The sequence below is a fragment of the Zonotrichia leucophrys genome, chromosome 3 (genome assembly GCF_028769735.1).
Source record: "Zonotrichia leucophrys gambelii isolate GWCS_2022_RI chromosome 3, RI_Zleu_2.0, whole genome shotgun sequence".
Classification (NCBI taxonomy): Eukaryota; Metazoa; Chordata; class Aves; order Passeriformes; family Passerellidae; genus Zonotrichia; species Zonotrichia leucophrys.
This window is the reverse complement of record NC_088172.1, coordinates 36806268-36834224: the sequence shown is the minus strand read 5'-3', so window position 1 is coordinate 36834224 and position 27957 is coordinate 36806268. Positions and strand designations below refer to the sequence as shown.

The window sequence follows — 27957 nt, the reverse complement described above, 5'->3', positions numbered from 1 at the left end:
TTTCCCTCTCTTACCAGAAAAGTAAGAATACTTTGATGAGCAAAAGCACCTTCAAGTCTAAAAGCATCCCCCGTTCTGTGGGGGGGGTGATGCCCAGGATTCCAGCAGTGCTGGCAGGAGGGACCCAGCAGCGTGTGACATGTGCTGTGACACTTTCCTGGCTCTGGCTGAGCCCCCTCCTCAGCCTGCTGCACTCCCTCCGAGGAGCCCCTGCCCTTTGGGAAGCTGCCTGGCACGGCAGAGGGGCAGGATGCTCCAGAGAGGGAATTTCACGGCGTGAGATGGATGATGGACAGCAGCACCACCGGGGAGAGGGAGAGAGGGGGAGGAACAGCTCAGAATCCACGGTCAGGGAGCCCGGGATGGGAAGGGGCAGAAGGAGGGAGATTGGCTCGTACTGAGGAACAGAATGATTTTCCCCTCTCCCTCTTGAACTCTAAAACTTGAAACACCAAGAGCACTGTGGATTTATACTTTTACAGATCACCGTGGTCCAGACTGCGAAATAAAAGCAGCTGTGGAGCTCTAGTGGGGATGCTCTATACAGAGTTCATTAATAAGGTAAGTCCTTTTTCTCCTCCTGTTCTGGTAAGGTGCTGAAAGTCTGGGTATTTACATGCAGGTGCAGAATGGCAAACAGATAAACACCAGGGTGCTTACCTATTTTCACTATATTCTTAATTTAGGACCATTTTTATATTACCTTTCCCATTCTTAGTTTCTCAGAGAATTCTTTTAATTGTTATTCTATTTTTCTTCTCCTTACTGTAGAATAAAATATTTCATTTTAGGAATGAAGCTGTCAGGGTGCAGCCTTCTGAAATGTACCTAAGAAATTCAGAAAAAAATTCCTGAAACTTTTGATATTCCATGGTGTCCTTTATTCTTTTCTCTCCTCCATCCCTTCTGAAGGCACTGGAGTCTCCAGGCATGTGTCATATAACCAGGGATGATTTCTTGATGTAAAAGGACTGGCCAGCCTAAAGCAATTCTGATAAATATTGTCCTTTTTGGACTGGTGTTTCCATTAGTCTTTCTGAAATTCTGCCCAAACCTGGCACTGTCTTTATCACAGAATGAATTTGGAAGAGAACTGATCATTTGTGCCTTTGGGCAATACCAGGAGCCTAAAACATTGATAGATTTGACACTGATTATATTATTGGTATTGATTTTATGCTGATCACTGGTTAGATTCAAAGTAAGAAATTAAAATTAGTACCCCAAAACATTCCCTTACAACAAGGGAGAAAGTATTTGCAGAAACTTTGCTCTCAGACAGAAGGGAACTGCCTGGAGTTGTGCAAGTGTAGGTCAGCACAGGGTTGTGATGGCATTTTGCACCAAAGAAAATGCAGTTCTTTGTATTTAGCAGGACCCTAAGCTTCATTTAATTATAAAATAGCATTGAAGTAGTCACCCGAGAATCAGGCAACAGCAAATCCTTGTATTTACTTGCGTTTGGAGGATGTTTCTTTGCTGAGCTGGATGCAGACACTCGCTCTGTGTGCCTGCATGCACCCCAGCCTGCAGGGCTGAACTTCCTCAATAGTAAACAGGCAGCAAAAGGACAATTTTAATATCAGGATCAGCCTGTAAAAAGAAAAGAGAGATCCAGCAGAGAGAGAAAGTTGCATTCCCAGCCCCTGACTCGTTACATGACTGCACATGATGACTAAGCCACTCTAGTTAAGTCTATGAGCTGGAAAATAGTTGTGCATTTGGTTACTCCAAGCCTTATGTTTTGCATGAGAAAGGATCAGATGAGATTTCATGTGCTGGTCTGCCAGGAAGCCACTTGTTTGTCCCTGGGACAGAGCCAGGTGTTTGTGTGCCTCCAGGACGTTTGTTTAGTGGACAAATGGGCAGTGATTGCAAAGCAGAGCCACAGGATTTCCTCTGCAATAGGAAAATTCTATGGAAAAGTGCTCCAGGAGCCTAAACCAGAATTTCAGGTGCTCTATCTTGTGATCTAGCACTGCCTTTCTGTTCTTCATCTGGTCTTGTTTTCATGGATTTTCCTTGTTTGTTGTCCAGTGGTGCTAGAATTGGGGTACAGTTTTCTCTTGGTTAAAACTCCACTTGCTGGGTTACTGAGACCATTTTTTGTTCCTCTCTAAATGATGCTTGGCTGTGACTGCTTTCCATTTTCTTCTGCTGATTATGTAGCTCCCACATTTGAGTGGCACATGCTTTTTTCACAAGTCAGCCTCAGGGAAGCAGGAGTGTGAAATGCTGAGCTGTCGCTACCATAGAAAGATTCAATAAAACCTTTACAGCCTCTCCAGATGCTGTGAAATGTCTGCCTCTGTTTTCTTAAGCTTTCTTTTGGCTCAGGTCTGCAGAGACAGCCAGGTTCCCTCTGCAAGATGAGGAGAGGGGTAGAGGCAGATATTTGTCATGTTACTTTGCTGTAGCAGGGTCACAGCGTTGATCTGGTCACTCCCAGAACTCCCAGGAAAAATATTGTGAGAAAATGTGGCCCTTTCTGCCCCAGACAAGAGTAGAGGTGGGTGCCATGAAATTCATGGCCAAGGTGAGCTCAAACAGAGATGTAAGGAAATTCTGCTGTGTCAGTGGGATCCCTGGGAATGCGGTGGGAACACAGATCTTCTCCTCCTAATCGGCAGGTTGTCATCACTGAGGAACTTTGCAAAGAGGGATCAGATCTTGTTGCAGGGTTGTTGCCTAAGATGCTTTGCAGCTAGGTTGGGTTTATGGCCTAAAGCCCAAGCAGCAGGAAATCTCTATTGTTGTTTATTAAACTTTTACCTTTACATGGTTCTTAATTTTAATATCCCAGATTGAGTTGTTTTCAGTGCTTCTATTCACCAGAAAAAATAATGCTTGGGTTTGAATTCAAGTTCCTGTGAATTTATCTTACTGCTTTCTACTCACCTTCCTGTACTTAGACCTCTTGCAATTCATGCAAATTTTGTACATTATCATGGTGAATTGAAATTTATTTTGAAGTCATTAAAAGAACTTTTGATGCCCCATTGCTAAGTCAATATTCTCCTACCCTTCTCCATGTGTATTACCTGTTCAAGGCACTTGAATTTCCCTTTGTTGCACACAGCCCTGTTCATAATCCATTTTGCATTAGCAAGGCTTTTATCAAGGCTGAATTCAGCAGATTATTGGATCTGCAATAATTATACCCCTAAAATACTGACATGAATCCCTAACATTATTCTTCCTCAAAAGGACCTGCTTCTATTAAGGATTTGGGAGGAAAATTACTCTCTCTGACCTAATGAAGTAAGTTGTTTGAGAAGTGTGTGATCTCAAGTTTCTTTCTTTGAAAATTTTGATTAACCTCAGGAAAAATTTACCTTGGGAGGCTGTGAAATTTCCATTATTAGGAACAGACTGGACACTCATCTGTAACAGTAAAACCAGGATTTAACCTGCTGTGAAATCAGATAAAGGTAAAAGGTTGAAAGAAGTATTCCATAATTTGCATACCCCAGCAACTTCAGATTCTCTTCCTGGACGAAAAAAAAAAAAAAATATATATATATATATATATATATATATATATATATGTGGCCATTTTCAGGGATATTTGCAGGCCAGAGAGAGCATTTTTTGTTGTTTTATTGAGCTATGGGAAAACAAACCTACAAATAAATGGAATAATATGGATGACTTCAGGTTTGTGGATGCTGTTAGGTGTCCTCTGGGTATTGAGAACTAACTGTATAAACCTTGAAAACAACAATGCTTTTGGTTTTTCACATCAAACATTAAAAACATATCAGGCTGCTGAGACTAATCTGAAATTTCAGTTTTGATCTCTTTATCGTAAATAAATCAGTTTTCTTCTGAAGATGCTGCCCTGGGGAAAAATAAAGCCCACAACTTCAGATGTCAGAGCATATCTGAAAAATCTTAGTCTATCAGAGCTAAGAACTTCATTTGTACTTCATTTGTACCTCTCCATCCCTTAGGATGCCTTGTGGTTCATAATAATTTTCCAAACCATCAGAACACATTATAACTTTCTTGGGTCACTGACTTGGGAGCCATTGCACCAGAACACATCCGTCCATTGGTCCACCTTCCCCTGTAGATGCAAATTCCCTCTGCTCTTCTTTGGGGGAGAAGAGGTTCAGCAATTTGCTGCAAATTCCACATCAAGCAGAAGAAGGGAAGAGACGTGGCAGGACACAGAGGGTTGCTCTGTGCTTGGTCCTCCAGACCTTTCTGCTCCCTCAGAAAATTAGGGAGCTGTAAGAATTTCCTTCAGAAGATGGGAAAACAGGATGGAAATGTGGGTGTGCCAAAGTCTTGGTGTCTGATGAAATATAAATGGACAAAACCCCAGCCAGGAGAGGCTTTGTCAGCGGCTTAGAGGTGCTGAGGCAGCAGTTACCCTGAAGTTTCCACCTTCTCCAGGTGATGCTGTAGAGGCATATGGCACCTAAAGGCCTCGCAGGCTGGAGTTTGTTTGGGGCATGGAAAATCTGCTGCTGGGCCTGCTGTGATCCAGCCACTGAGGGGTCTGCAAAACCCTGAAACCAAATGTCAGTGCCAGATAAATAATGGAAATAAACCAGCTGGGGCAGGGTTGGATTGGATATCAGAAAGGAATTCTTTAATGTGAGTGTGGTGAGGCTCTGGCACAGGCTGCCCAAAGAAGCTGTGGCTGCCCCATCCCTGGAAATGTCCCACTCTGGGCTGGATGCATCTCTGAGCAACCTGGGCTAGTGGAAAGTGTCCCTGCCCCATGGCAGGGGCTGGAACAAGCTGCTCTCTATTCTACCCAAACCCCTCTATTCTGTGATTCTGTGATAAATGACAGGGAACACTCAGGTCCTTTTGGTTGCTGTCACTCAAGTCCTACAAAACATCATGCTTTTGGCAACTCTGTGTGCAAATTCCCTGGATTTGCCTAAACCTTAGGAAAATCATCAGGTGTTTTGTAGCAACGACCAAGATTTCCCCCTTCCCCCCTCCTTCTGTGGCCTCACTACAGGAAGAAGAGGTCAGGAATGTAATAATTGTTATGTGATGATTTCTATCCTGAAGGAAGTGGGCATGGGGTGTCCTGGCCTTTGTCATGGTGAGAACAGCCTGGCCAAGCCATGAAGGACACATTGAAATACCCCCAGTGAGAGATGAGGAGAGAGCAGGGAACAAAACTGATGTAGGGCTGGCAAAGCTGCATTGATTAGGCCAAGCAAGAAACCTCAAATCACTTTTTTCCTTTAATCTCAGAAGTTTTGAGGCTTGATATTGAAATTTTATGGTGTCTGAGTCAGGAGTTTGTATCTCTTGAGGTTTGCTGTAGTGGAACTGTTCCATTTTAAAGAATATATTATTTAAAAGTGGAATTGTTTGTGTATTAATTAAAGATGAGTGTCTGCAGCACTGATACAAGCCTGAACCCATTTCTAATAATCAGAGTGAGTTGGTTTCTCTTGTTGTGGTTTTAAATCTGTTTTCACAGGCCCTGAGGTCCTTCCAGCACAGATTGTGCAGGAAAGAGGGTCAGCAGATGGACTGGATGGCAGCCTGTGGGGCTGTGCTCCCTGACCCCAGCTTTGGACAGCAGAAACAGACCAGTGTGGAATCTTTGGGTCTTCTGAGGCAGCAAAGCCAAAAACTAACTGGTCCTTGATAACTGGATTATTTCCCAGTTCTTGTGTTCCTACCACACTGCATGAAGCACTAATGTCACAAAATACCTTTTGGGAGGCTGGTTTTCATCTATGGTTATTAACCAGAATCAAGGAATCAGTCATAAACAGGGTTATAATTTTCTTCTTTCTTTTTGTTTTTCTATTTTCTTTTTAGGCTTGAAAAGTGTCAAAGAGAAAGGAGCTCCTCAAAACACCCAGGGGAAGTTTAGGACAAGCAGGACACTTGACATTGTGAGCTGGGGTCCAGCAGGCACTAAGAGCAGAATAAATTTGCTGTGGAGATACTGAGAATGTAATTGGACAAATTAGGAGATAATTAACTTTTTTCCTCTTAAAAAGATAATATATGCAGGCATTAATTTATCCTTTTAGCTTTTGTCTTTTGCTGACTCAGATAAAATTATTAATAGTTTTATTGTTTTTAACATAAGAGAGCAGAAAATTATTTTATTATTCAACACAAATGATAGTGTTATCACTTTAGCCATATTAATCTTTCAAATGAGCCCTACTGACTCTTTCTATGGGCTGATTCTGGGTCCATGGATATCTTTTGTTTCACTTTGCCATTTATCCCCTACCATTAATCTGCTTTTACAAATAATTGCTACACTTGTCTGTGGGCAATCACTTTGGAAATAATATTTGACTTCTTGTGCTCTCTTGACAAGTAAATTAAAGCATCCCTGCTGCAGTAACTTCCACAGAGGATTTTGACAGCCTCTGAGAATAGTTCAGTTTCTGGGATTCCTGTGGCACTCCCTAGACACTGCTGTTTCCCATACTAAATAATTTTTGTCATTGAGCTACAACATGCTTTTAGTTTTTTCAGATTTTTTTTAATGGTTGGCATTGATATTTCCTTCATTTGCCTGCAAATTTACAAAAATGCTTTCCTCACCTCATACCAGTTTGGCTGTCATACATAAATGGGGTACATCCACTTTTGGCTGGCTAACATAGGTGCAGTGATTGGTTTCTTACTAATTTAGATTAATTACTAATTAATATTTCTTAGTAGTTTAGATTCTTAATAACCTAAATTAAGGACTTCAGATTTTGATACTATGTACCCATATTTGTCTAAACCCCATGTAAGAGGACACAATAATTTGAACCTGGGTTGCTCCACCTCCCGTTTGTAGCTTCCCAAAATGTTTTAGGGGTTCCCAGGAACTTGCAAGCAAAGAGGATTGGTACAAGCATGGATCATTTGTGTTTCTATTAAAATAATATTTTATAGTCCCTACTGCTGACTGATTAACTTTTAGGAGCTGTGTATCAGAAGATTTATGACCTTTGTCAGGCATTTAATACTGTGATACCTTATAAAACACAAGTATAAATAAAACCAACAGGGTTGGTTTTATTCAAATCTTGGTTCCTGAAATAATGCATTTGTGAGAATGCACATCCCCTATGTTTGCTAGGCTTTGCCTACCAGTATGAAAGTTATCCCTCTCCACATTTTTTTACTCAATATTTAGACACTAGATGCTGATTAGGATTATGGCTTTTCTTGACTTGGAATTGTGAAGGCTAATGATCAGCCCTGTTAATTATACAGTTTTCTGTCTTATGCACTCTAAAAGTGAGATTGATTCTGGAATAAAGCTTTATTTTGGGGGGCACTGTTAATTCCTGTCTAATCAGGATGATTAACATTTTTTAAGCCATAATCAAGTATTAACTCCCTGAATTATATGTCACTAGCAGTTTTTGTATCAATCAAGTAGAGTTGTTTTTTATCTTCTTATATCTGAAACGTATTCTTAATTCACCAGACATGATTTAAAATAATAAGAAAAGTTTATGTATACACTTGGAAGTTAAACGTTAATTGCCCCTTATTTTTGTTAAAAAATTGCAATAAATAATGTGTTTTCTCTGTTTAAAGCTGAGAGAAAGTGTTTCTTTTTCAGGAACTGGAGAGGAAAGTTTTTCACAACATTAACATTTGCAAGCAGGTAAACAACTTATATCAAGTGAAGCAGCAAAATTTTCCTTGTCTAGGTGGACCACAGAGGGCTTTCTCTTGTCCCAAGGCTGTGCTTTGTCTGGCAAACCTGCACTTTGCTTTAAGGGAGATTAAAAAACCCAGTGTCTGCACTTCTGGCTGGGTTTAGCATACACAGAAGTTGAAATTTTCTATTTAAAGCTATTTTGTTTGTCCACTTGTACATAGCAAAATATTGTCCTTGTGAGCCACCTGATACTGACCGGAGTGGGAGATTCTGCTGTGGCTCAAAGGAGGAACATGCCCTTAAACACTCTGATATTTGCATCAAACCCAAATTGTGCTGACAGGTCCCAGATGTGCTTTTCCATTTGCATCACTTCAGCCACCCACATGGTTCAAACACTCCAGCCACAGAGGGACCCTGCAAGCTGGGGGACAGAAAAGCATCAGAATCCTTTTAAAAGCCAGGTGGAACCTGGATTGAGACCTGTGGCTTTGATAGGAGGGACAGGATGATCGTGATTATTCCCCAGATTCATGCTTTAGTCCATCCTTTTGTACAAGACAAGGTCTTTTCAGACTGTCCAGGCTGTTGTACCAGAGTATCTGATCCAACCCAAATGGTTTCTCTGCTGTCTGAAACAGTGATTTTTTTTTTGTTTAAAAAAAAATTAAAATTTCTGAGCCTTTTTCTTAAAATTGAAAAAAACCAAAAGACAATGAGACTGCTGAACTTTTGAGCCATATGCCTGGATGATTTTTGTTCTCCCCCATTTTTGTTCTCTACTCTAGAGTAGCGTGTGCCTTCATGGCTCAATCCCTTTCAGTAAAATCTTTCTTTTTTCTTTTTTCAAAAGCTAAAAGGACAATAGGGAGAGAGTTGTGAGTGCTTCAGGTGTACATGAGTGTACCTACCCGCACAGGTCTTATTGACAAGACTGACTGTCTTTAAGATGCAGAGGAGAGAGCAAATGGGCAAAATAAAGAAATAATTTTTATTTCTCCTTTAGTCTCCCTCCAAGTTGGACTTCTGAGGGGAAAAATTTAGGGCTTCACAGCTTTTCGCAGATCCCACAGCAGAAGTTATGGAAGCCCTGAGTCAAGTGTTAAGTTCATGAGTGCAATTCCTGCCCCAGCAAGCACCAGCAAGAGGAATTGGGGTGTCTGAATACCCTAAATAGCTCCTGGCTGGGTGGTTTCAAACAGGGCACAAATGTTTTTGTCTTATGCAGGAGTTCCTCACTTTACATCCCTTCCATTGTCCTGAGGGATGACTTTCATAGGTGTTTGCCAGATTCCTGTTTTCCCCTTGATTAAATAAAGGGTTCCCTTTATTTACAATAACCTTTTTTGACCTCAATAACCCATTTCCACACAAAAGAAAATGGAAAGAAAAGTCAAGAAGCCTTCCTAGATGACTCTACTATTTAATGCTCCTGCTTCTTCACAATTCCAATGGCCAATTGTTGTTTACAACTGTGGCCATGAGAAGTTATTTGCATTGGAACACAACACCTAAGGAACTCTAAGGAGAGTTTATGGATATAGTTGCTCACTTAGCTGTAAAATTTGCAGAGCTGCCATCTGCAGACAAAGTGCCCCTCAGGATACAAAGAAACTGCTGGGACTGTCTTGCAGATAATTCCCAGTCTCTTGGCATTGTGAATAGCAGGTGTATAGACAAAGACAAGTAGCACAGACCCAGCTCCAGCTTTCCTCCAGTCCTGTCACTGCTCATGAGAAGGAACAGATCAGCCCCTGCCCCTCCTCTTCCCTTCATGAGGCTGTTAAAGACCCCAGTGAGGTCTCCCCTCAGCCTCCTCTTCTTCAGGCTGAACACACCACATAAAATGCTCCTCAGAGGCTTCTCCTCCAAACTCGGGTTTTGTGTTGCTGAAAAGGCTCCTGAGGTATTAAAAAGTCTTTCTTCCTGCAACCGAAGAAGAAGTCAAGAATCCTCAGCTCTGGTTTTCAAGGTTGTTTATTCTCTCTTATCTAATAAATTCTTTTTCTGACCTGCTGAGATCTGTCCAGCAGTTTAGGTTGAAGCACACTGCCCACCCTCAGGGCAGTGTTATCTTTTTATACTGAGAACTACGTGTACTTTATTTACAATAATTTTCCAATACCTAACACCTATGTTAGACAGTCTGTCTCTACTTTTAATCAATCCAAAAGTGCCACCATCACAGCAGAAGATGGAGGACAGGAAAAAGAAGAGGAACAGGACATGCCCAGATTCCTCTGTCTTGCCTCTTGAACTCCCATTCTAAATCCCCAAAATTCTACTTTTTCACCCTGTGATAAATTCGCTATCATTCTGTTCAAACCCTTGTGGCTTGTAAATCTTCACACAATTTTTTCCATGGGCTAAGATTGAAGGCACAGGTGTCTTTGACTCTGTGCCAGGGTCTCTGAGCCCCCTGCCAGGGTCTCAAGCCATCCAGGGCAGTCGGAGGAATGTCCTGGGTTCCAACACTGCAGACCCTTCACCATCCTCGTGGACTCCTCTGGACACTCTCCCGTAGCTCAATGCCTTTTTCCTTTTGTGGTCCCATCCAAATTATGATGTTCTTGGATAAAGTAAGTCATGACCCAAATCATGGCAGGATGCTTTATGCAAGTTTGAATGGTATCCTGAAATGCCCTGGGAAGTGTCAGGGCAAAATTGAAAATAGGAAGATGAGTCCTGTGTATGAACAAAAATATCTTCACATTTTCTAACAGCAGGTGGGATCTGTTGCAAACTGTTCTTTTGTTTTTCAGGCACTTCAATGGACATGAGTGGGATGGCATCAGATCCCAACAATTCTTCCCAGGAAGAATACATCCCACACTATCTCCAAAAGGAAGACCCCTTTGCATCAAAGCTCTCTAGAGAAGCTGACATCATAGCTGGCTTTTATTTGACAATAATTGGTAATGATTTTATATTTGGTCTTTGAAATATGACTATGCTGCTTCATCCTTACAGCTCTCGGAAAAGAGGCAGAAACTGCTGTTCATTAGATGTTAATTACATATTTTTTCATACTAGAAAAAAAAATCTAGGAGAGAGGAGAGAAATGTGTTAGAAAAAATGTGGTGTCAGCAGTTAATATCAACATATAATGCTGCTGCAGGTAGCCTGAAGTGACTAGCAGTAGATGTTCCAGCAAAAAGTGAAGAAATACTCACTGTTTTTAATAAGATATAGGTTGCTACTCAGCAGTTTAATTTGTCCCTGGGCAGAATAGGGTTTCCTTCAGTATGCATTGTGGGTTTTATGGCCTGTTTTCACAGCCTGAGCACCCTCAGATGTGTTCATGTGACCCTTGCTCAGCTCCAGGCATCATCTGTCCTCTGTTACACATCATATTGAGCAATATTTTCTGCCTAGCACCCTGCCCATCCTTTTGTGTTGGAGTCCTTTACAAGGTTCAAAGTGACCTTGCAAGCAGAATAAATACAATTATCTATTGGTTGGTGCACGCTCATGATAGCTGGGACTGATTTTAAAGTATTCACATGCCAAGGAGTTATCATTCAGCAGGAAAATGCTGGATTCTGTTTCTTCAAGGGATAAACTGGACCTTATTGTTGATAATTTGCCTTTTTTACTTTGTGGAGGAGGGCAGAATTATGTCTTTTTGTATCCATATTTGCCTCAACACCTGAAAGAATGGCATGAAGCTGAGTAAGGGAGGTTTAGATTGGATATCTGGGAAAGGTTCTTCACCCAAAGGGTGGCTGAGTGCTAGAACAGCTCCCCAGGGCAGTGGTCACAGCACCAAGCCTGACAGAAATCAAGAAATGTTTGGGCAAAGCTCTCAGGCACAGGGATGATCCATGTGGGTCCTGTTCAACTCAGGCTATTCCATATTCTATTCCATATTCTATTCTATTCTATTCTATTCTATTCTATTCTATTCTATTCTATTCTATTCTATTCTATTCATCCTATTCTATTAAATTCTTCTTTATATATTTTAAGTTCCTTTACGCTTTATGGTCTTCATGTGGTTTCTCACAGCTCAACAGCAAATTTCTCGGTAAAAGTGATCTGAGGACAGAACTGTTCTACAAAAAACCTGGGCTCCAGGTGTCAGATGCCTGAAGACAAGGCTGAACACAGGATGTACAGTGATTACTTGACATTTATTTCAGTTTTGATTCATTGTCTTGTTCAATGTGTTGTGCACAAAATACCACAATCTGTCAGTCCGACCTTTGTGTTTCTCATTCACTGCTTTACAATCCCCCCTTCTACTCTGTCTTACTGCTTTTCTTCTGACTGATCTAATGAATGTAATTTTTTCCATAGTGGAGGTAGCAGAGTTTTTATTATTATTATTTTTCTTCTATTTATGTTTCTGTTTATTTCTCATTTCTCTTCTGCTTATGTCTTTATTGAAAAAAGAATTCTGAGCAGCAGAGGTGACAGGTGAAGCTGTTCTTGGTGTTCATGTACTGGTTTGTAGGTATCCTCACTTTTCACACAGATATTTTTTTTCTGTTGCTCTGCAGACAAAAATTTTCACTGAACTGTACAAAATAACCCCCTTTTAATTTTTTTTTTCACTTGGTTAAGTAAACTTAGCTTTAATCCCAAGAAATATGTCTGATGGATGAATCTTCCCAATATACATTCTTGTTGCCTTGTTATATTCACTATATTTAGCATAGATTTTTCCTATTCCAAAAATTACCCCTGTCAGGTGTGAAACATCTTGAACAACACAGGCATTATCAAATTAAGGCAAGGAACAAGAATAAAAAAAATTCCAGTGAAAAGCCAAAAGCCAACCATAAAGGCTCAGAGCAATTTTCTGAGCAATGTGAGGAAACTGAAATGATAATTTTAAAAGGTCTCATAGTAATATTGATGTTGGACTTGTGAACTCATTGTATCCAGTGGCCTGGGTCAGTGTAGCTCTGCTGTTCCTGTACGTTTCTGTACACAAAATATCCCACATTTAGCTCTAAACCAACTTAATTTTTGAAGTGTGTGTTTTGAAATGCATTTTACTTGGTTAATTGCTTTGCCCTTGTGTATAACAAGGTTCTCTAGTGGCTTTATTAGAGCTAATTTATGGTCTTCCCATATCCATATAAGTGCTGTATTTGCACATTCCTTGGATCTATAGAATAAAGATACAAGGAAAAAAAATTCTTCCCTGAAAGAATGGTTGAGCAGAGGAATGGGCTGCCCAGGGAACGGTGAAATCTTTAGCCCTGGAAATGTTCAGAAAATGAGTGGAGGTGTCACTTTGTGGTATGGTTTGGTGTGCATGGTGGTGTTCAGTCAAAAGTTGGAATTGATCATCTTGGAGGTCTTTTCCAACCTAAATGGTTTTATGATTCCACGTCTGTGTTTTTTTATTATGACTTGTGATTCAGACTAAACTTGTCACAGTTTTCCACTGAACGGCATTCCCTACTTCTTTGCAAGAAATTGTGGCCCCGCCTGAGGATGGCCTGTGGGGACATCCTGACAGCAGGGACAGGGAAGCAGGAGGTGGGAAGCCAGGACTGTTTTTGTGCATCTTTTTGGACTTGAGCAATGTAAGGTGCAAATGAGTTGAAAAAAGGAGAAGAAGCTGAATAATGAGTGAACAAGACTGGATCTTATCAGGAAACCCTGCAGAGGTTTTAGGGTCAGGCTGGGTGTACAGCTGAAGTATTCCAGTTTGAAATATAAAAATAATTGGTTTTTTGTCTTTGAAGAAAATCAGGAGTCTTGAATAGTCTGATAAATTCTATGTAAGTGCATGATCCTTTGTCCTGAGTAGTTAATTTCCATGTGTAGCTTTCTAATCATCTAGAACAAAAAATAAAATCAGACTATGCACATGGTTACGAGAATCCAATTATTTTGTCTTTGTCACTCCTCCCACCAGCTTTTTCATCACTGCCTTGATTGATTCACTGTACAGCCAGGCAGGGTGACAAACTACTGAGCAGGGGCCTGCTGGCTGCCAGCTCCTCTGAAACCCCTTGGCCAGTCACTATTGATCTACAAGCTGGTGTGCACACTTCCTCTGTTATAAAACAGCTTAATTGAAAACAAAATCCTGAACCTTTTTTTTTTCTTTTCTTTTTTAAATTTTATTTTCTCTAGTGGTTTAGTGCCACTGTCAGGTTAGAGAAGTGGAAGTTTATTCCTCCATTTGGCTGCTTGTAAACACGTTCCCCTCTCGCTGCAGGTTTGTGTCTCAGCCTGGCTCTGTCTCTGCAGGTGTCACTTTTTTAGTTATTACATCCTTGGCTCTTGGTTTGTATATATGTAATGGTGCCATGTTGCCATGGACAGTTCTCCTGGAAAAGAGCCTATTTTAAATATCTGAGAAGTCTTTTTTCCCTGTTTCCAACCTACCAGAGCTGGGAGCTTGCTCCAGCAAGGGCTTCAGCTGACTGCTGGAATGTCATTTCATAGCAGGAGAAATGGAGCATTAGATGCCTCACCTATGGAGATTATAGAATTTTGATCAAGGAGATAAAAAAAGGTTCAGATAAGCAATTTTCAGATGCAGGCATAGACAAAAGGCAACAAATGATCAATGGACCCCTTCCAGCCATGGGATTAGGATGTCAGTGGGTTGGGCTCTCTGAAACATTGATATTAATTATGAGCAGTGCTTTCAGAGCAGCTTGGCAATTTCAGAGCTACTTGGCTGATAGACATGTCTCTCTAGACTGTCAGTCAGTTGAAAAAGATTCAGGAAAATGTCAAATGCTTTCAAAAGGTATTTCAAACTGGATGCTGGCACTCTAGTTATCCTAAATATCACTGGAGAGGAAAATGGCATTAAGAGAGAAAAGGATTAAAATATATGAAAAAAGCTCACAGCATTGAGATTCATTCACTCAGCTGTGAGGAAGAAAATTACTCATATGAATACCTCTATCTGCTTATAATTCAGATTAAATTTGCAGAGCCATAACAGTAGGTTGTTCTTAGGATTTAATTCACCCAGGGTAAATAAAATCTAATGAGAAAACCTAAGATCAATAATAAGCCAGCTTCTGTTCTTCTGTTTATTTTGTAAAATAATACAGAAAACAATGCTGTCAATATAAAAAAAAAAAGTTTCCAATGTGTCGCATTTAATACAAAAAAATTCAAAATCAAAGTACTTTTCTCCTGAGTTTAGTAAACTTTTGGTTCCTCAGTCACTCATATTTCTTGATAAATAATTTGGTTTTAGCATCTGGGAACCATTTCTCTCTCTGCCTCATGGATGTTCCCAGGTTGGGTTTGTTGATTTTGTGGGGACAAGGCACCCTTGCAAGGGGATCATGCCATTGATGGACCAGAGTAAATAACAAAAAACCCATTTAAAAACTGTATTATTTGTTACTGAATTGCCAAATTAATCACTAAATAATTAAATACCCATTTAATTATTGAATTTAATTTGCTGAGGTCTGGCCTGCCAGAAGACTCAGATGAAAATGATGTGGTATTCAAAGGTACAACTTTTGGAGAGGGCAGCAGTGCTGCTGGGGGGCTGGAGGGTGCTGAGGCCCTCTGGAAACAGAGTTTGCCCTAGCAGAGCCCCTTGTACAAGGCAGCACAAAGGGTGACTTTGATGGCTCATCAACAGAGGAAAGTTGGGCTGTTCATGACTATTTTTGGAGTAGTGTGAGGAGTTGGCCTCAGCAGGCAGCCAAGCACTCAGGACAAGCCTCAGAGCAGGACAGGGAGGAAACAGGCAGAGAAAAAGCAGTGGAGATGAAGACAGGTGGGGATATAGACAGGAAAATCCATTCCAAATTATGCAGTGGGCAAACAGGCTCCTTGAGGAGAATAGATTCAGCATCATGGAATCACAGAATGGTTTGGGTTGGATGGACCTTAAATATCATCTCATTCCAACTTTCATCACGTGGTTCCAAGCCCCAAAGCTCAATGTTTATTTACTGATTGAGGTAGTGAGAAACAAAGGTGTAAAACCTAAAATACTTATGGCAAACACCCTTCCTCACCCTTTAAACCTAAAATATTTATGGAAAATACCCTTCCTCACCCTTTAAACCTTAAATACTCATGGAAAATGCCCTTCTTCACTCTTTCCTGGGCTGAACTTCTCTCCAACATTTCCCTCAGTGCTGTTGTAGGTCCCTTTTTTGAGGCAATGGCACCACAGGAATTCTTTGCTCTTCATTCTTTTCTTCTGCACTTCCCTCCTTCTGACGTGTCTCCCCTGATCTGGTGTGAGGCTCAGTGGGCCACGGTCCCTTTGGGATTTTCACCTTCTTGCTCCATGAGAAGGATGTTCTGTGCTGTCCTGTGTTTCCACAGCAAAACTCTCACTCTGACCTTAAACTCTTAAAAACATGAATTAGTGAAGACACATTTTCTTTACGGGAACTGGAAACCCTACAATTTTCTCTGGTGGTGTGATTAATTCCATGGCAGATGCACGCTTGCAGAGCTGTGAGTCCTTGGGTGATGACATGGAGAAAAATATATCAGCCAATATGAGAAGGGTCCCCTGCACTGAATTCCACCCCTGGAAGTTAAAATCAGATTAATCAGATTTATTTTATAACTTTTCTTTCTTATGATAGAAATAAATTCTGATGTAAGATTTAAGATTTGATATTAATATATTAACTGGAAATGTATCCCTTAACATATGATTGGAGTGTTTAATAAAGTTGAAATTGGTCAGATTCTGGTTCCTGTGATTACAAAGAGCTGAATTTCATTCTTGTGGCTGTATAAACCTTTGGGTGAGAATTGTGCTGCTCAGGGCAGAGGGATTCTGGGGTTTCTGTTGCGAGCATTCAGTCTGTGTCTGGGCAGGCTCAGCTGGTGAAAGCAATGCCCTCCTGCAGAGGGAAAACAGCATTTTCTGTGGGAGGGATGTGTCTGCAGTGAGGTCTGTGAGCTGCACAGTGACAATGAGGGGATCACCTTTCAGGGTAAAATGCCCAGCCTTAGGGACTACAAGTTCAGGCTGAAAATATCAGGGAATTTCACAAGGAAGATCGAGTATTGCTGGTTTTGAGGGTGATTCTAATTTGAATGTTATTCTTTTTTCCATTTTTACAGGGATCCTTTCAACTCTGGGAAATGGGTATGTTATTTTTATGTCCTCAAAGCGAAAAAAGAAGCTGAGACCTGCTGAGATAATGACTGTTAATTTAGCAGTGTGTGATCTGGGCATTTCAGGTAATTTCATGGTTTTGTTTTTCCTCATTTTTACCATCTCACCATTCTGCCTGGCAGCAGCAAGAGACATTCCTCTGCAAGTCATGGGAGCATCAAATGCCTTTTGCTGCAGATATTTCTGCTCTATTATTTGCATGTAAATAATAGGGGACGATGAAAAACAACATTCCTGAACAACTTGATGGGAAGAAATGAACAGTACAGAGGAAAAATTAGGGTTGATTTTATCAAACAGGCAGAGCTCCTGCTCACCCCAGCACTGGGCAGGTCTCCAAAGGCAGCTGCCATGTGCACCCTGGCACAATAACCACGAAACAGCTCAGTATTACAGGTACAGAAAATGATGGTTTTTTGCCGTAGGGTGAATAGAATGGATCTAAATGCCTCAAAAATACAAGTTTAGCCAAATAATTGGAAAATGCCAGTGGCCATCAGCCCTTCAAAGCTAATAGTTTTTTCTCTAGTGGCCATCCTCCTTTGTCTCTGGATCAAACATTTGTGTCAAACTGTAGAGCATGAGCCAACTGGGAGGATTTTAATTTCAACCCCACAGTCTGGATGTCCTGGCATTGGAGGAGGGAGCTTTGGAGAGGTTTATCCAGAGCTGCAGAGATGGTTGTTTTGGCTCTTGATATGAGACTGATTCAGCTGCACACAGGGAAAGGGCTGGATGTCCTTTAGAAAAGGATATTTTGGATGGCAGACAATCCAATGGGCATCAGGACCCAGCTGACCATGGGATCTCCCCAGTGCCATAGAAATGGAATTATATTCCCATGCTTGCAGGGTCATCTGTCCCCTGTGTGTTGAATAAACTGAGACCTCTGCCCTCAGCCCCACTGCACCCTTTTCCTACCTTTGTCTCTGCCAGATGCTTTTGCCCTCATCTAAACTCCAAAAATATCACTGAACAATATAAAATGATGTCTCCCAGCCTCCCCTGATGTTTTTTTGAACTCTCACAGCACAAGACCAAAGATCTGCTCATCCCTTCAGATTCCAGTGGTTTTGGTCAGTAAACGTGGATTTTTGAAGGAAATATCAATTCAGTATAAGAAAGATGTTAGTATAAATATGACTGCTACCACACAGAGAAATCCCAGCTATTTCTTTGGCATTTCTGACATGGACACACTGCTTCCATCTCTCAACCCTTAGAAGTTAAGGAAAAATCCCAGACTAGCTTTTTCCTCCTCTGTGATATTCCAATTTTCTTTGTGTTTTAAGAATCTGTATTCTAAGGCTCATATTAGTCACTCCAATGAGAAGGAGTGTTTCAGGAGAATTTCCTCAGCTTTATATTCTGAATTTTGCCCAGTGAATCTGTGTCTGCCCCATCCCTGGAAATGTCCAAGGCCAGGTAGGATGGAGCTTGGAGCAACCTGGGATAGTGGAAGGTGTTGGATTGGAATGAGATGGTCTTTAATATTTCTTCCAACCCAAAATATCCTGTGATTCTATGATTGGATGCATTTCAACAGGTTATGGTTAGGATGCAATATCCCCTAACCATAAAAACTGTGTCCCAACTGCTCAAACTACAGCTTGTTTGGGACCCCTCTTAGTGTGAGAGCTGGAGATGTCTCTGTTATGGTCTGTCACCAGTGCACCACTTGGTCACCTTTCTTCCTTCCATGGGGATCTCAGTTTATCTGGGGTTTACATTTTGGAATTAAAAACAGTGATTCCCAGAGCCATGCTTGGTTTTCTCTGTTCTCTAATTATTTTTATTTATTTATTTATTTGTTTAATTAATGGAAGGTGCTAAGTTGAGAAATGTGATGGGTTCTGTCTGCTGGACAAACTGAAGATAGAATTGTTTTTTACGAAATTTTCATATTTCACACATTTATCTTAACAACTTTTTGAAGAGTTCTGCTTCCTGCAGATTTCCACAGGGTGGCACCAGCCCCTTGTTCAAAGCTGCATCAGACTGAATTTGCACTGGCACCGTGCTCGGGGCTGTTCCCAGTCCTGCTGCTGAAGGGAAATTTGATTTGGTGCAAAGAAATGTGTCGGCCTTTAAAGCTGTCAGCCACTTACATGCCTAAAAGTTGCTGACTTGATTGTTAGCCCATAACCTAGACCTTGCCATATTTAATGTTTTTCTTGGAACCTTAATCACTGAGGTCAGCCTTTGCTTGAAAAATTAAAAATTGAGAAAGGCACATCATACATTGACCTGAGCACATCCTGCAGGTCCAGGCAGAACTTTTCTTACAGGCTTAGGCTTATCCAAAAATACCTTTTGTAAAAATGCTTCTTATTTTGAAGGGTTTTCAATCCTGATGCTTTTGGCACAGAAGATGGAGCAAAGGTACTTTTCTGCAAGATCCGGTTTTGAAGAAATGTGTTAATTTTCTGTTAAGAATGAAAAGAGAATTCATGGTTTTACATCAGTTCAATGTGAAATTGAATGTTTTTGGGTAAAAAATCACTTCAACAGAATAGAGATTTTTGTCTTGGTTTCTATTAATAGGTTACCTTGTGGGAAATACAGTTTGCAAAGTCATTTTTGGCCTCTTCATAAACCAGTTCCCTGAGCTTCTATGACATTACAGACACTGGTTCAGCCAGGGAAACCAGCCCAGGGAAGCTGAGGTGTTTTCAAATCCTTGGGGTGCTCTGGCTGCTCCTGTGCAGGAAGGAATACAGTCACAGGGATGCGGAGTTCAATATTTAATGTTGTTTGAATGGTGCAGTTGGAATGTTCAGGCCTGGGAGAATTTAAGATCAGCCTGGTAAGTAAAAGTGTAGTGTTTGGAAAACAGATACTCCTAGATTGTAAATTTTTTGAGTTTTCTGTTCCATTAAAGTTGATTTATTTTCTTTGCCTAATTAAGACAAAGAAAGGTAATAATTGGGACAGAAAAAGGAAGATTTCCAACTATACAATTAAAATTTTCAAACTTTCTCTTTGTCACAATACTTACAAAGAATATGAAAAATTTAAACCTACTTTAAGGTGAGAATGGAATATCATTTCACCAAACTTCACTTCTTCCATAATGCAGCACTCAATTTACCTGTGGTGGAATGAGATAAAGTACCACTAAGAGAAAGTCTCAAAAATAGTTACTCATTTCCCATCTCTTTGGGGAAGCTCAGAATGTTTTGATATCTGTGTGCAGTGGATTGCTAGGAGGCATCAAAGTTATGTCTGATGTGGAGAGGAGCTGAAACCACTTCTGCAGCTCAAGTGTCCATGTCTTTCCTTCCCACCTAACTTCACCTCACTGTGTACCCTACTGCTGGGCCTTGACAGGTTTGAAAGGTCCTGTTTGAAGGCAAATTTCTTTATCTTGTGCTTGAAGACACCTAATTGGCTGGGTGTCTTCACTTAGCCTACCTCTACTACAGGGATGAAGACTAAGTAGATCTGTGCTTGTTTCAAGCTCTGACTCAAACCCATCCTGTTTACGTGTTGGCCTGTGGACCTAACACATACTCTGAAGGTTTCATAATGAGGTGAGCCTGCCCATGACTGGTTCCAGAGTGTTGGTTTGCCTCTGGTTCCTGTGGTTTGTAGTACAGCCCCTCTTTCCAGCCCTTCTGCAGGCTTGGCTCATCCTGCCTCATCACTGGTGCCATGGGATCCAGCCACAGCTGTCTGAGGCTCAGTCCTGTGCATGGAGTGCTCACGAGCCAGGGAATCACAGAATGCTTTGGTTTGGAAAGGACCATGAATACCATCTTGTTCAAACCCCTGCCATGGACATGGACACCTTCCAGTGTATCAGGTTGCTCCAAGCCTCATCCCACCTGGCCTTGAACACTTCCAGAGATGGATCATACACAGCTTCTCTGGGCAACCCATGACAGTGACTCACCACCCTCACAGTAAAGATTTTCTTCCTAATATCCCATCTAAATTTACCCTCCAGCCTAAAGTCATCACCTCCTCTGTCTGAAGCCCTTTTGAGCACTTTTATGGGTATTCGTTTTTGCAAGAGAGAGGGTTTGCCTTTCTGATAAAAGGTGATTTTTCTCAAGGATGTGGTTTTTCAGTGGGCTGACATTTTCTCCTCCTTTTGAAGTTGTAGGCAAACCCTTCAGCATCATCTCCTTCTTCTCCCACCGCTGGATGTTTGGGTGGATGGGCTGCCGCTGGTATGGGTGGGCTGGATTCTTCTTTGGCTGTGGGAGCCTCATCACCATGACAGCTGTCAGCCTGGACAGGTACCTGAAAATCTGCCACTTGTCCTATGGTAAGACAAATATGTGTCTCTGTATAGATGACTGTATTATCTATGACTGTGGAAAAGCTGTATTAAGTGCCCTAGTTTACTACACTGAAGTAATTAAGCTCTTCAGAATACTTTTGATAAATATAGAGGGGAATACACAGAGGAGAGAAACATGTTTTCATGATCCAAGAAATCCCAGTTAAATTCATTTTGCTGGACATAACACCCTCACTGTTCTTCTTCTGCTGTCTACTTAAGCCATGAGCTTTTGTAATCCCTTATAGATAAATCACTTTCTGTCTATCAAAGCCTATCTACATTAACAGATGCAAGTAATGTGCATATTGCAGGGTCTTATGGACTAAAACATAAAAATATTCCTTATTAAATGCCTGAATTCCTCTGTGGTGTGTGGCAAGCTATTTAAAGCACCTAAGAGATTTGGAAGGGCAATAAGTCATAATGTGAAATAGTCTCTCAAATATGGAAATGGAACCTGAGAGGATGAAATTAATTTAGCAGTGTAAGGTGTTACCACCATATCCATCAGTGTACCTCTGGAATATGATGTATTATATGCTTAATTCTTTCCAGAAAAATGATATTGTCACAGTATAGAAAAGATGTTCCTCTTGCATTGTAAGGGACTAAATTCACATCCAAATACAGGGAACACTCAAGGTGACTTTACAGGTAATAAAGACCTTGCCCATGTGACTTGAGGGACACCACAGATTTCTTTATGATGACATGAAATATCGATCAAGTTAAGCTGTAAGGAAGGTTGGCAGATAGGAAGGGTAAATAAGCCAGTCTGTGCAAGCAGATAAAAGCTGTGGTACTGTGCTGAGATGTGCTATCACAGACCCCTGTGTGTCCATACTTTTACCCTAAATGGGAGTGCAGGGGGGGGTCTCCTTAGCTGGGTGCTAGATACACCAATAATATTAAGCAGGATTTCAGTTTTTTTCTATTGAAGTCTTATCAAAATAATTCAGTGGCAACCCAAATCACAGACAATTTTTCACAGACTTGGAGAGCTGAAGTGAATATTTCATGGCTGGCTGCATTTGTGCTACCAGCTGTGGTCATCTTAGTTCATGAGACAGAAAACTCTTCAAAACCCTTGTTCTCAAGGGCTCTGATCACGGATCATGGTGGTCCTTACAAAACGATGGAGAGCAATAAACAAACATGCTCAGTCTATCTAGGTGGTTAAAAATGTTTCTCTTTCAATAGTTATGCTACTGTTGCTTTGTTTTTCCACTCCTGAACACAACAAAGCACCTTTCTGTCTCTCAGCCATCATATATGAATACATCATTTGTCAGGCAATGTTCATTTTCCTTCCGGTGATTTCAACATGTAAAATCAGCTGGAAAGGGACACATCCAAATTAAAGGTGTTTCTTTGCTTTGGTTTTATTTTAAATCACTCTGAAACCCTGAAGAAATCTCCTTAATGTTAGTGTGAAGTGAGTGAAAAATCCCCTGTGAGTCAGAAACTACAAAAGAGTTAGGGGTTCCTTTTACTACAGGTTCCAAGATGGAAGGAGATGTTATGTTATATGTTATGTTACACCATATTGCAGGTTTCTGCAAAAATGAAAGATTTAAATTTGTTAGTCCTAACTGAGTCCTACATATTGAACATGTAGATGGTGATGAAAACTGTGCAAACTGTATGCCTGATGAGCAGAGAGGCAAGGTTCTGATCTCCAGGAGTTCTATTTGCATTTAATTAAAAAAAAAAGGCAAGGATACATGAAAACACATATTACAGATTATTACAGATACTTCTGACAGGATACACATGGTGATTTTCTGTACTGGAAAAGAATGAAAAAGTAAAATTAAATCTTAGATCTCTTATTTCCTCTGTAAAACCTTGTTTTTCAGTCACAGAGTTTGAGCTTTAGTCAGGCAACATAGGAGAAAAAGAATAGGAAAAGTTACATTAAAGTAAGTAATGTAAGTTACTTTACTCCCTAAGTTACATTAAAGAATTGGAATTACTGGACAAGATTCCTCTGACTGTTGTTGGTCTGGTTGTTTGGATTTCTTTACTTTGGACTCTTCTCAGTTGTAATTCATCACAAATTAAAGCAAAGATCTGAAATAAGGATGGGTGGAGCCTTCCATGTGAGTGTGCCTTTGTCTTCATGAGGCACAAGGTGAGCTCAGGGTCACTATGGACACCTGGAAAGAGCCAAGATGAACATGACAGAGTTGTCAAACAATAAAAAACCCTCATATTTCACAGAATCATAGAATGGTTTGGGTTGGAAGGGACTTCAAAGGCCATCCAGTTCCAAAGGTCCCACAGGGACAGCTTCCAGGAGAGCAGATTGCTCGCAGCCACACCCAGCCTGGCCTTGAACCCTTCCACATGACATGACAAATTCCATGGTGCCAAACACATCTGGACATGAACTTGTAACTCTTGAATTTTCCTCCAGGTACCTGGCTTAAGAGACACCATGCATTTATCTGCCTGGCAATAATCTGGGCCTATGCTACGTTCTGGGCTACAGTGCCTTTTGCTGGGGTGGGGAACTACGCCCCCGAGCCCTTTGGGACCTCCTGCACTCTGGACTGGTGGCTGGCACAGGCTTCAGTGGCTGGACAGGTTTTTGTTCTGAGCATCCTTTTCTTCTGCCTCCTGTTCCCAACTGCAGTGATTGTGTTTTCCTACGTCAAAATAATTTTAAAAGTCAAATCATCCACCAAAGAAGTTTCTCACTACGATACCAGGATTCAGAACAGCCATATACTTGAAATGAAGCTGACCAAGGTTGGTAGGAACATTTTCCTCAGTTTGCTGTGTTGGGTCATAGAAGCAGATTTGGAGATAACACAATGCTCTGAAAGTGTTTTCTGTGGCTTTCTCCTCTGTTACTGTCAAGATGGGGAAAAAATAGGGGTGGAAACATAATTTGGTGATTAGGACACTTGGGTCCCTGAGATCATGATCCACTCTGAAGCTCTGCCACAGCTTTCCCCTATGACCTTACAAGTCATATAATCTCACTGTGGCCCTGCTCCCCACCATAAAACACACTTTGCTTTCAGAAACAGTTGTAAACAGTAATTTAAGGTGACTGATATGCATTATAGGAATTATAACAGAAAACAGAGAGCGGATTATTGTAGCAGGGAAATAAAACTTTCAGACAGTTTACATTCCTCTGTTAATGAAGATATAAACCAAAATTGGTCCTGTGACAGTGCAATTGTTTTTATGCAAATAATTTATCAGTTAGGCTCAGCCATGAACTGCTGATAAAAATTCACTGAATTGCTAAAATTAATTTTCCATCTCAGACCATATCCTGTTTTCCCTTTCTGATTGAATCTATTTTTTGTTTGGCAGGGGTGGCAGCCATGATCCTTGGTACTGGTTATTGTGCCAGGAAATCTCTCAAAATAAAGGCTTATATTGAACAAAATCAGATTCCTTAGCTGTAAAAGATTCACCAGCCTCTGTAAGACATGCCAAGAGTAAGACAAGCAGCAAGTTTTGCTTGGCTGATCAAATTTTATTACAATTTTTCTGAGTTGATCTGAGAGTTATATAACACGCAGCAATAAGGGACATTATGTCTAAACATATCTGAAAATCTCAGCTACGTACCTGCCCAGCCAGTGCTGCCAGTACAGCTGGTACAATTTCACTTGCCTTTCAAAAGGGTGCTTCAAATTGTTATGTTTTTTGGTCATTATTCAGCAAATTTCCTTTGAAGAGCAATGGAAACTTTTGATTTGAGGCTGCAGGTTTGGGTTTTTTTTTTTGCACATTGGAAAGATCATGTAAAAATTCAATGTTATCTGAATTGCAACACCAGTAATTTCCCCTCCTGTCTTGGATCTACATTGGTGAATATATTGTTGGGGTAAATATAAATATGGAAAATTCGTTTCCCTTATAACCCATTTGACTCCACAGCACATTTCATAACAAAAAGGCTGTGTTTGACATCCTTGGCTCACCTGCACTGTTCCTTCTGAGACAGACAACAAAAAGAACAGGCTACGGGAAAGGTTATGCAATGTCCAAACCCCTTGTGCCTTCTGGTGATTTTTTTCTATTTGGTTCTCTAATCCTGCTAATCGCCTTATTCCAAATGAGTGCCCATGTGCTGCTGCCAGTGTGGGTGCAGCACTAATCTGTCATTGGCAGCAGTATAAAGGCAGATGTTTTTCAGGATGTATGATGGCATGACATCATTTGAAGTGATATCAGGCTGTGACTGAGTGCAGACAGGCTGGTTCAGGTAAAGTATATAAATCACAGATTTTGGCCCCAAACAGTTTTTCTTTGGTATTTATAATAAACTTTCTTATGGTTACATTTTGTTACATTATAAGGAGGTCACTTACTAATTTGCCAGGAACTCATTTATCAGAACTAAAATATTTAACATAAATTTGTGTTTTAAAGTATTTACATATTCTAATGGGGTGAAAATCCATGATTTGGGTTAGGAGGAATAAATCTAGACATTTTACGAGCATTCTCACTCTCAGTTAAATTCCCAATTTTCAAAAGATCTTTTTTCCAGAACCTTCACACTTTGCTATTGTCAGTTTATTATCCTAAAAAGGAGATTCTGCATTTTGAAAGGATTCCTCTCTTTAAATAATTTGAATTCAATACCAAGCTATTATTATTTTATGAAATCTCATTTGTTTTCCTCATATTTGGCCAGACTTTACTGCATTTTTAAAGGTCTGATAGCAGACTCATTAACTGCTCTTTTGTGTCAGGCAAAAGAAACACAGGCGCGAGATAAAGAGACAGATTTTGTTCATATTGCAAATTTACATGAAGAAGCAAGTTATCATTTTTCATTTTGATTCAGTGGAATGTAACTCCCTTGCACTCTGCCTAGCTCTGTGCTGCTCTGCCAGTGTCTGTTCTGGACAAACCCTGCTGTCTCTTTTCTGCTCTCACAAGGTGGCAATGTTGATCTGCGCAGGGTTCCTCCTTGCCTGGATCCCTTACGCCGTGGTCTCCGTCTGGTCGGCCTTTGGACGGCCCGACTCGGTCCCCATCCAGTTCTCAGTGATCCCAACACTGCTGGCAAAGTCAGCAGCCATGTACAACCCCATCATTTACCAGGTCATTGATTGCAAGTTTGCCTGCTGCCGGCCGGGAGGGCTGAAGGACAAGAGCTCTTTGAAGAAATCAAGGTAATTTCTTCTTTGGGGAGTGGGATACCTTTGAGAACACCATGTTCCAAAAAGTATCCAAATAAGATCCTACATGAATCACAGCTCATTGAATCTTATTTCTTGTGTTTGACCATGACCGTTTTGATTTGGGATTTTTCTTGCCATGAGAATTTGTAAAGTGACTGTAGGTGTATAAGGAGAAGAAAGAAGACAGTCCTTACTTTTAGATCCAGCTGCAACTCCATTGATATAGTTTGGAAAAAGAATCCTATTGGTTTAATGGGTTTTGGATCAATCCTCTCTTCTTAATCCTTTTCTTTCACATCATCATATGAGTTTCCTCCAGAAGGTGTTGATGACCTCTATTGCCAGTGAAGAAAATGGAAGAGAATTGTGTTAATTCCTTCCACAATTAGCCTGTTAATACTATACATTTCAGCCACAGAATCAACAGGGAGAGACAGTAGTTCTTCAGTGACCCTCCAGGTACCGTTCATACCAAAAAACCCACCTCAAACCAGACAAATCAAAGTGTAATTATCTCATAAGAAAGTCTCAATTTTTTTAACTTACAACCCTCAGACAAAGTTTGTGCTGCACACCTGTGGAATTCCTGAAAACACTAATTATGCACTTAGGGGAAAAGTATAGTTCTGTATTATGCCAGACAAGTGCCTTACTTTTGTGGTTGAACAATGAGATAACAATGGATGTTAATCTGATAGGGTAGACTATCACAAACATCATAGGACACATAAGTGACTGTGAAACAATAGAATTCCAGTAATTTACTCCAAAGGTCTAAAACATATATGCCTTGACAGAAACATGAAGGACAATGTTATCATTCATATTATTCCCCTATCAATTCCAGCATTATTCCCCTACCAATTCCAGCATTTTTGGTGTGTTGTTCAGTGAGCTCAGTCAGTCTTGAGTTTCCACAGCTTCTTGTAGCAGATGATTCCATAATCTTGCACTGAGATTTATTTCATCTGCAGAACATACAGAGTTTATATATGTTGTAAATGTCTGAGGTGTTGAATTTATAGTTTGCCAAAATCCCTTCTGCAGTGTTAGTCAAATGGGACACATATTCAAAGAGCCTTCTGTGGATTTTTGGTAGCTGGATTTGTGTTTAACATCTGAAGGTCTTACCCAGTCTTGAGCTGAATGCAAGCTGGCTTCTCTAGGCCTGTGCAGTGAAAAAATGATCTGGAGGAATCACTTCCCAGAAGTAGGAACCTAATTTACACCTTGGTGTGACAAAATGACCATTGTACCCTCTCTGCCCACAGGACATACACAATATCTGCACACAGGGACTCCACAGCCATGAATGAAACCCAGCTGGAAGCTTGAGGGCTCATCTCACCTACAGCAAATGAAAATCTGGTGACAAACAACCCTACTGGCTCAAGTTCCTAATTCTGTAAACGAATTATAACATGGTGACAGGTTTATTTTACTCCCTATTCCTATGTACAATGTATAGTTCTTTTCATCCTGACCAAAATAGTGCATTAGAGTTGGGCAAACATTCTAAGTACTGAAAGGAAGAAGAAACAGAGAAAATTTGTGTTTATTAAAAATTTTCCTTCACTTGAGAGGCTTTAAAATGCCCTTTTTTGTTCTTAGCACTAACAGAAATGATAGTCTGGGCAATATTTTCCCTGAGGGGAAGGAAAGTATTCGTAAAGACCAGTTTCAGTTTACCAAAGCTAATCTCCCTAAATTCCTGCTGCAGTCACTGGAGACTTGGAGCATGAGAGAAAGGATTCCTTTGAGGAAAAATCTGAGTCAGAGCTTCATTTCTCAGGGCTCTGAA

At 40.6% G+C, this 27957-nt stretch overlaps 1 protein-coding gene across 1 annotated transcript; it reads left to right on the top strand.

The window, feature by feature from the left end:
* Positions 1 to 537: 537 nt before the first annotated feature.
* OPN5 (opsin 5) lies at positions 538 to 27796 on the top strand. The gene is made up of 7 exons (XM_064706879.1): positions 538 to 561; positions 10375 to 10527; positions 16649 to 16768; positions 20806 to 20976; positions 23414 to 23748; positions 25912 to 26147; positions 27428 to 27796. The coding sequence occupies exons 2-7, from the start codon at positions 10383 to 10385 to the stop codon at positions 27489 to 27491; spliced, it is 1071 nt and encodes a 356-aa protein (XP_064562949.1). The 5' UTR covers positions 538 to 561; positions 10375 to 10382; the 3' UTR covers positions 27492 to 27796.
* Positions 27797 to 27957: the final 161 nt, after the last annotated feature.

Bases quoted from the DNA above. Each gene is read 5' to 3' on its own strand.
- OPN5 (XM_064706879.1), top strand. From the start codon at position 10,383: ATGGACATGAGTGGGATGGCATCAGATCCCAACAATTCTTCCCAGGAA. The intron at 16,769-20,805 runs GTAATTTCATGG...CTCCTTTTGAAG, and splicing joins GTGTGATCTGGGCATTTCAG to TTGTAGGCAAACCCTTCAGC. The intron at 20,977-23,413 runs GTAAGACAAATA...ATTTTCCTCCAG, and splicing joins AATCTGCCACTTGTCCTATG to GTACCTGGCTTAAGAGACAC.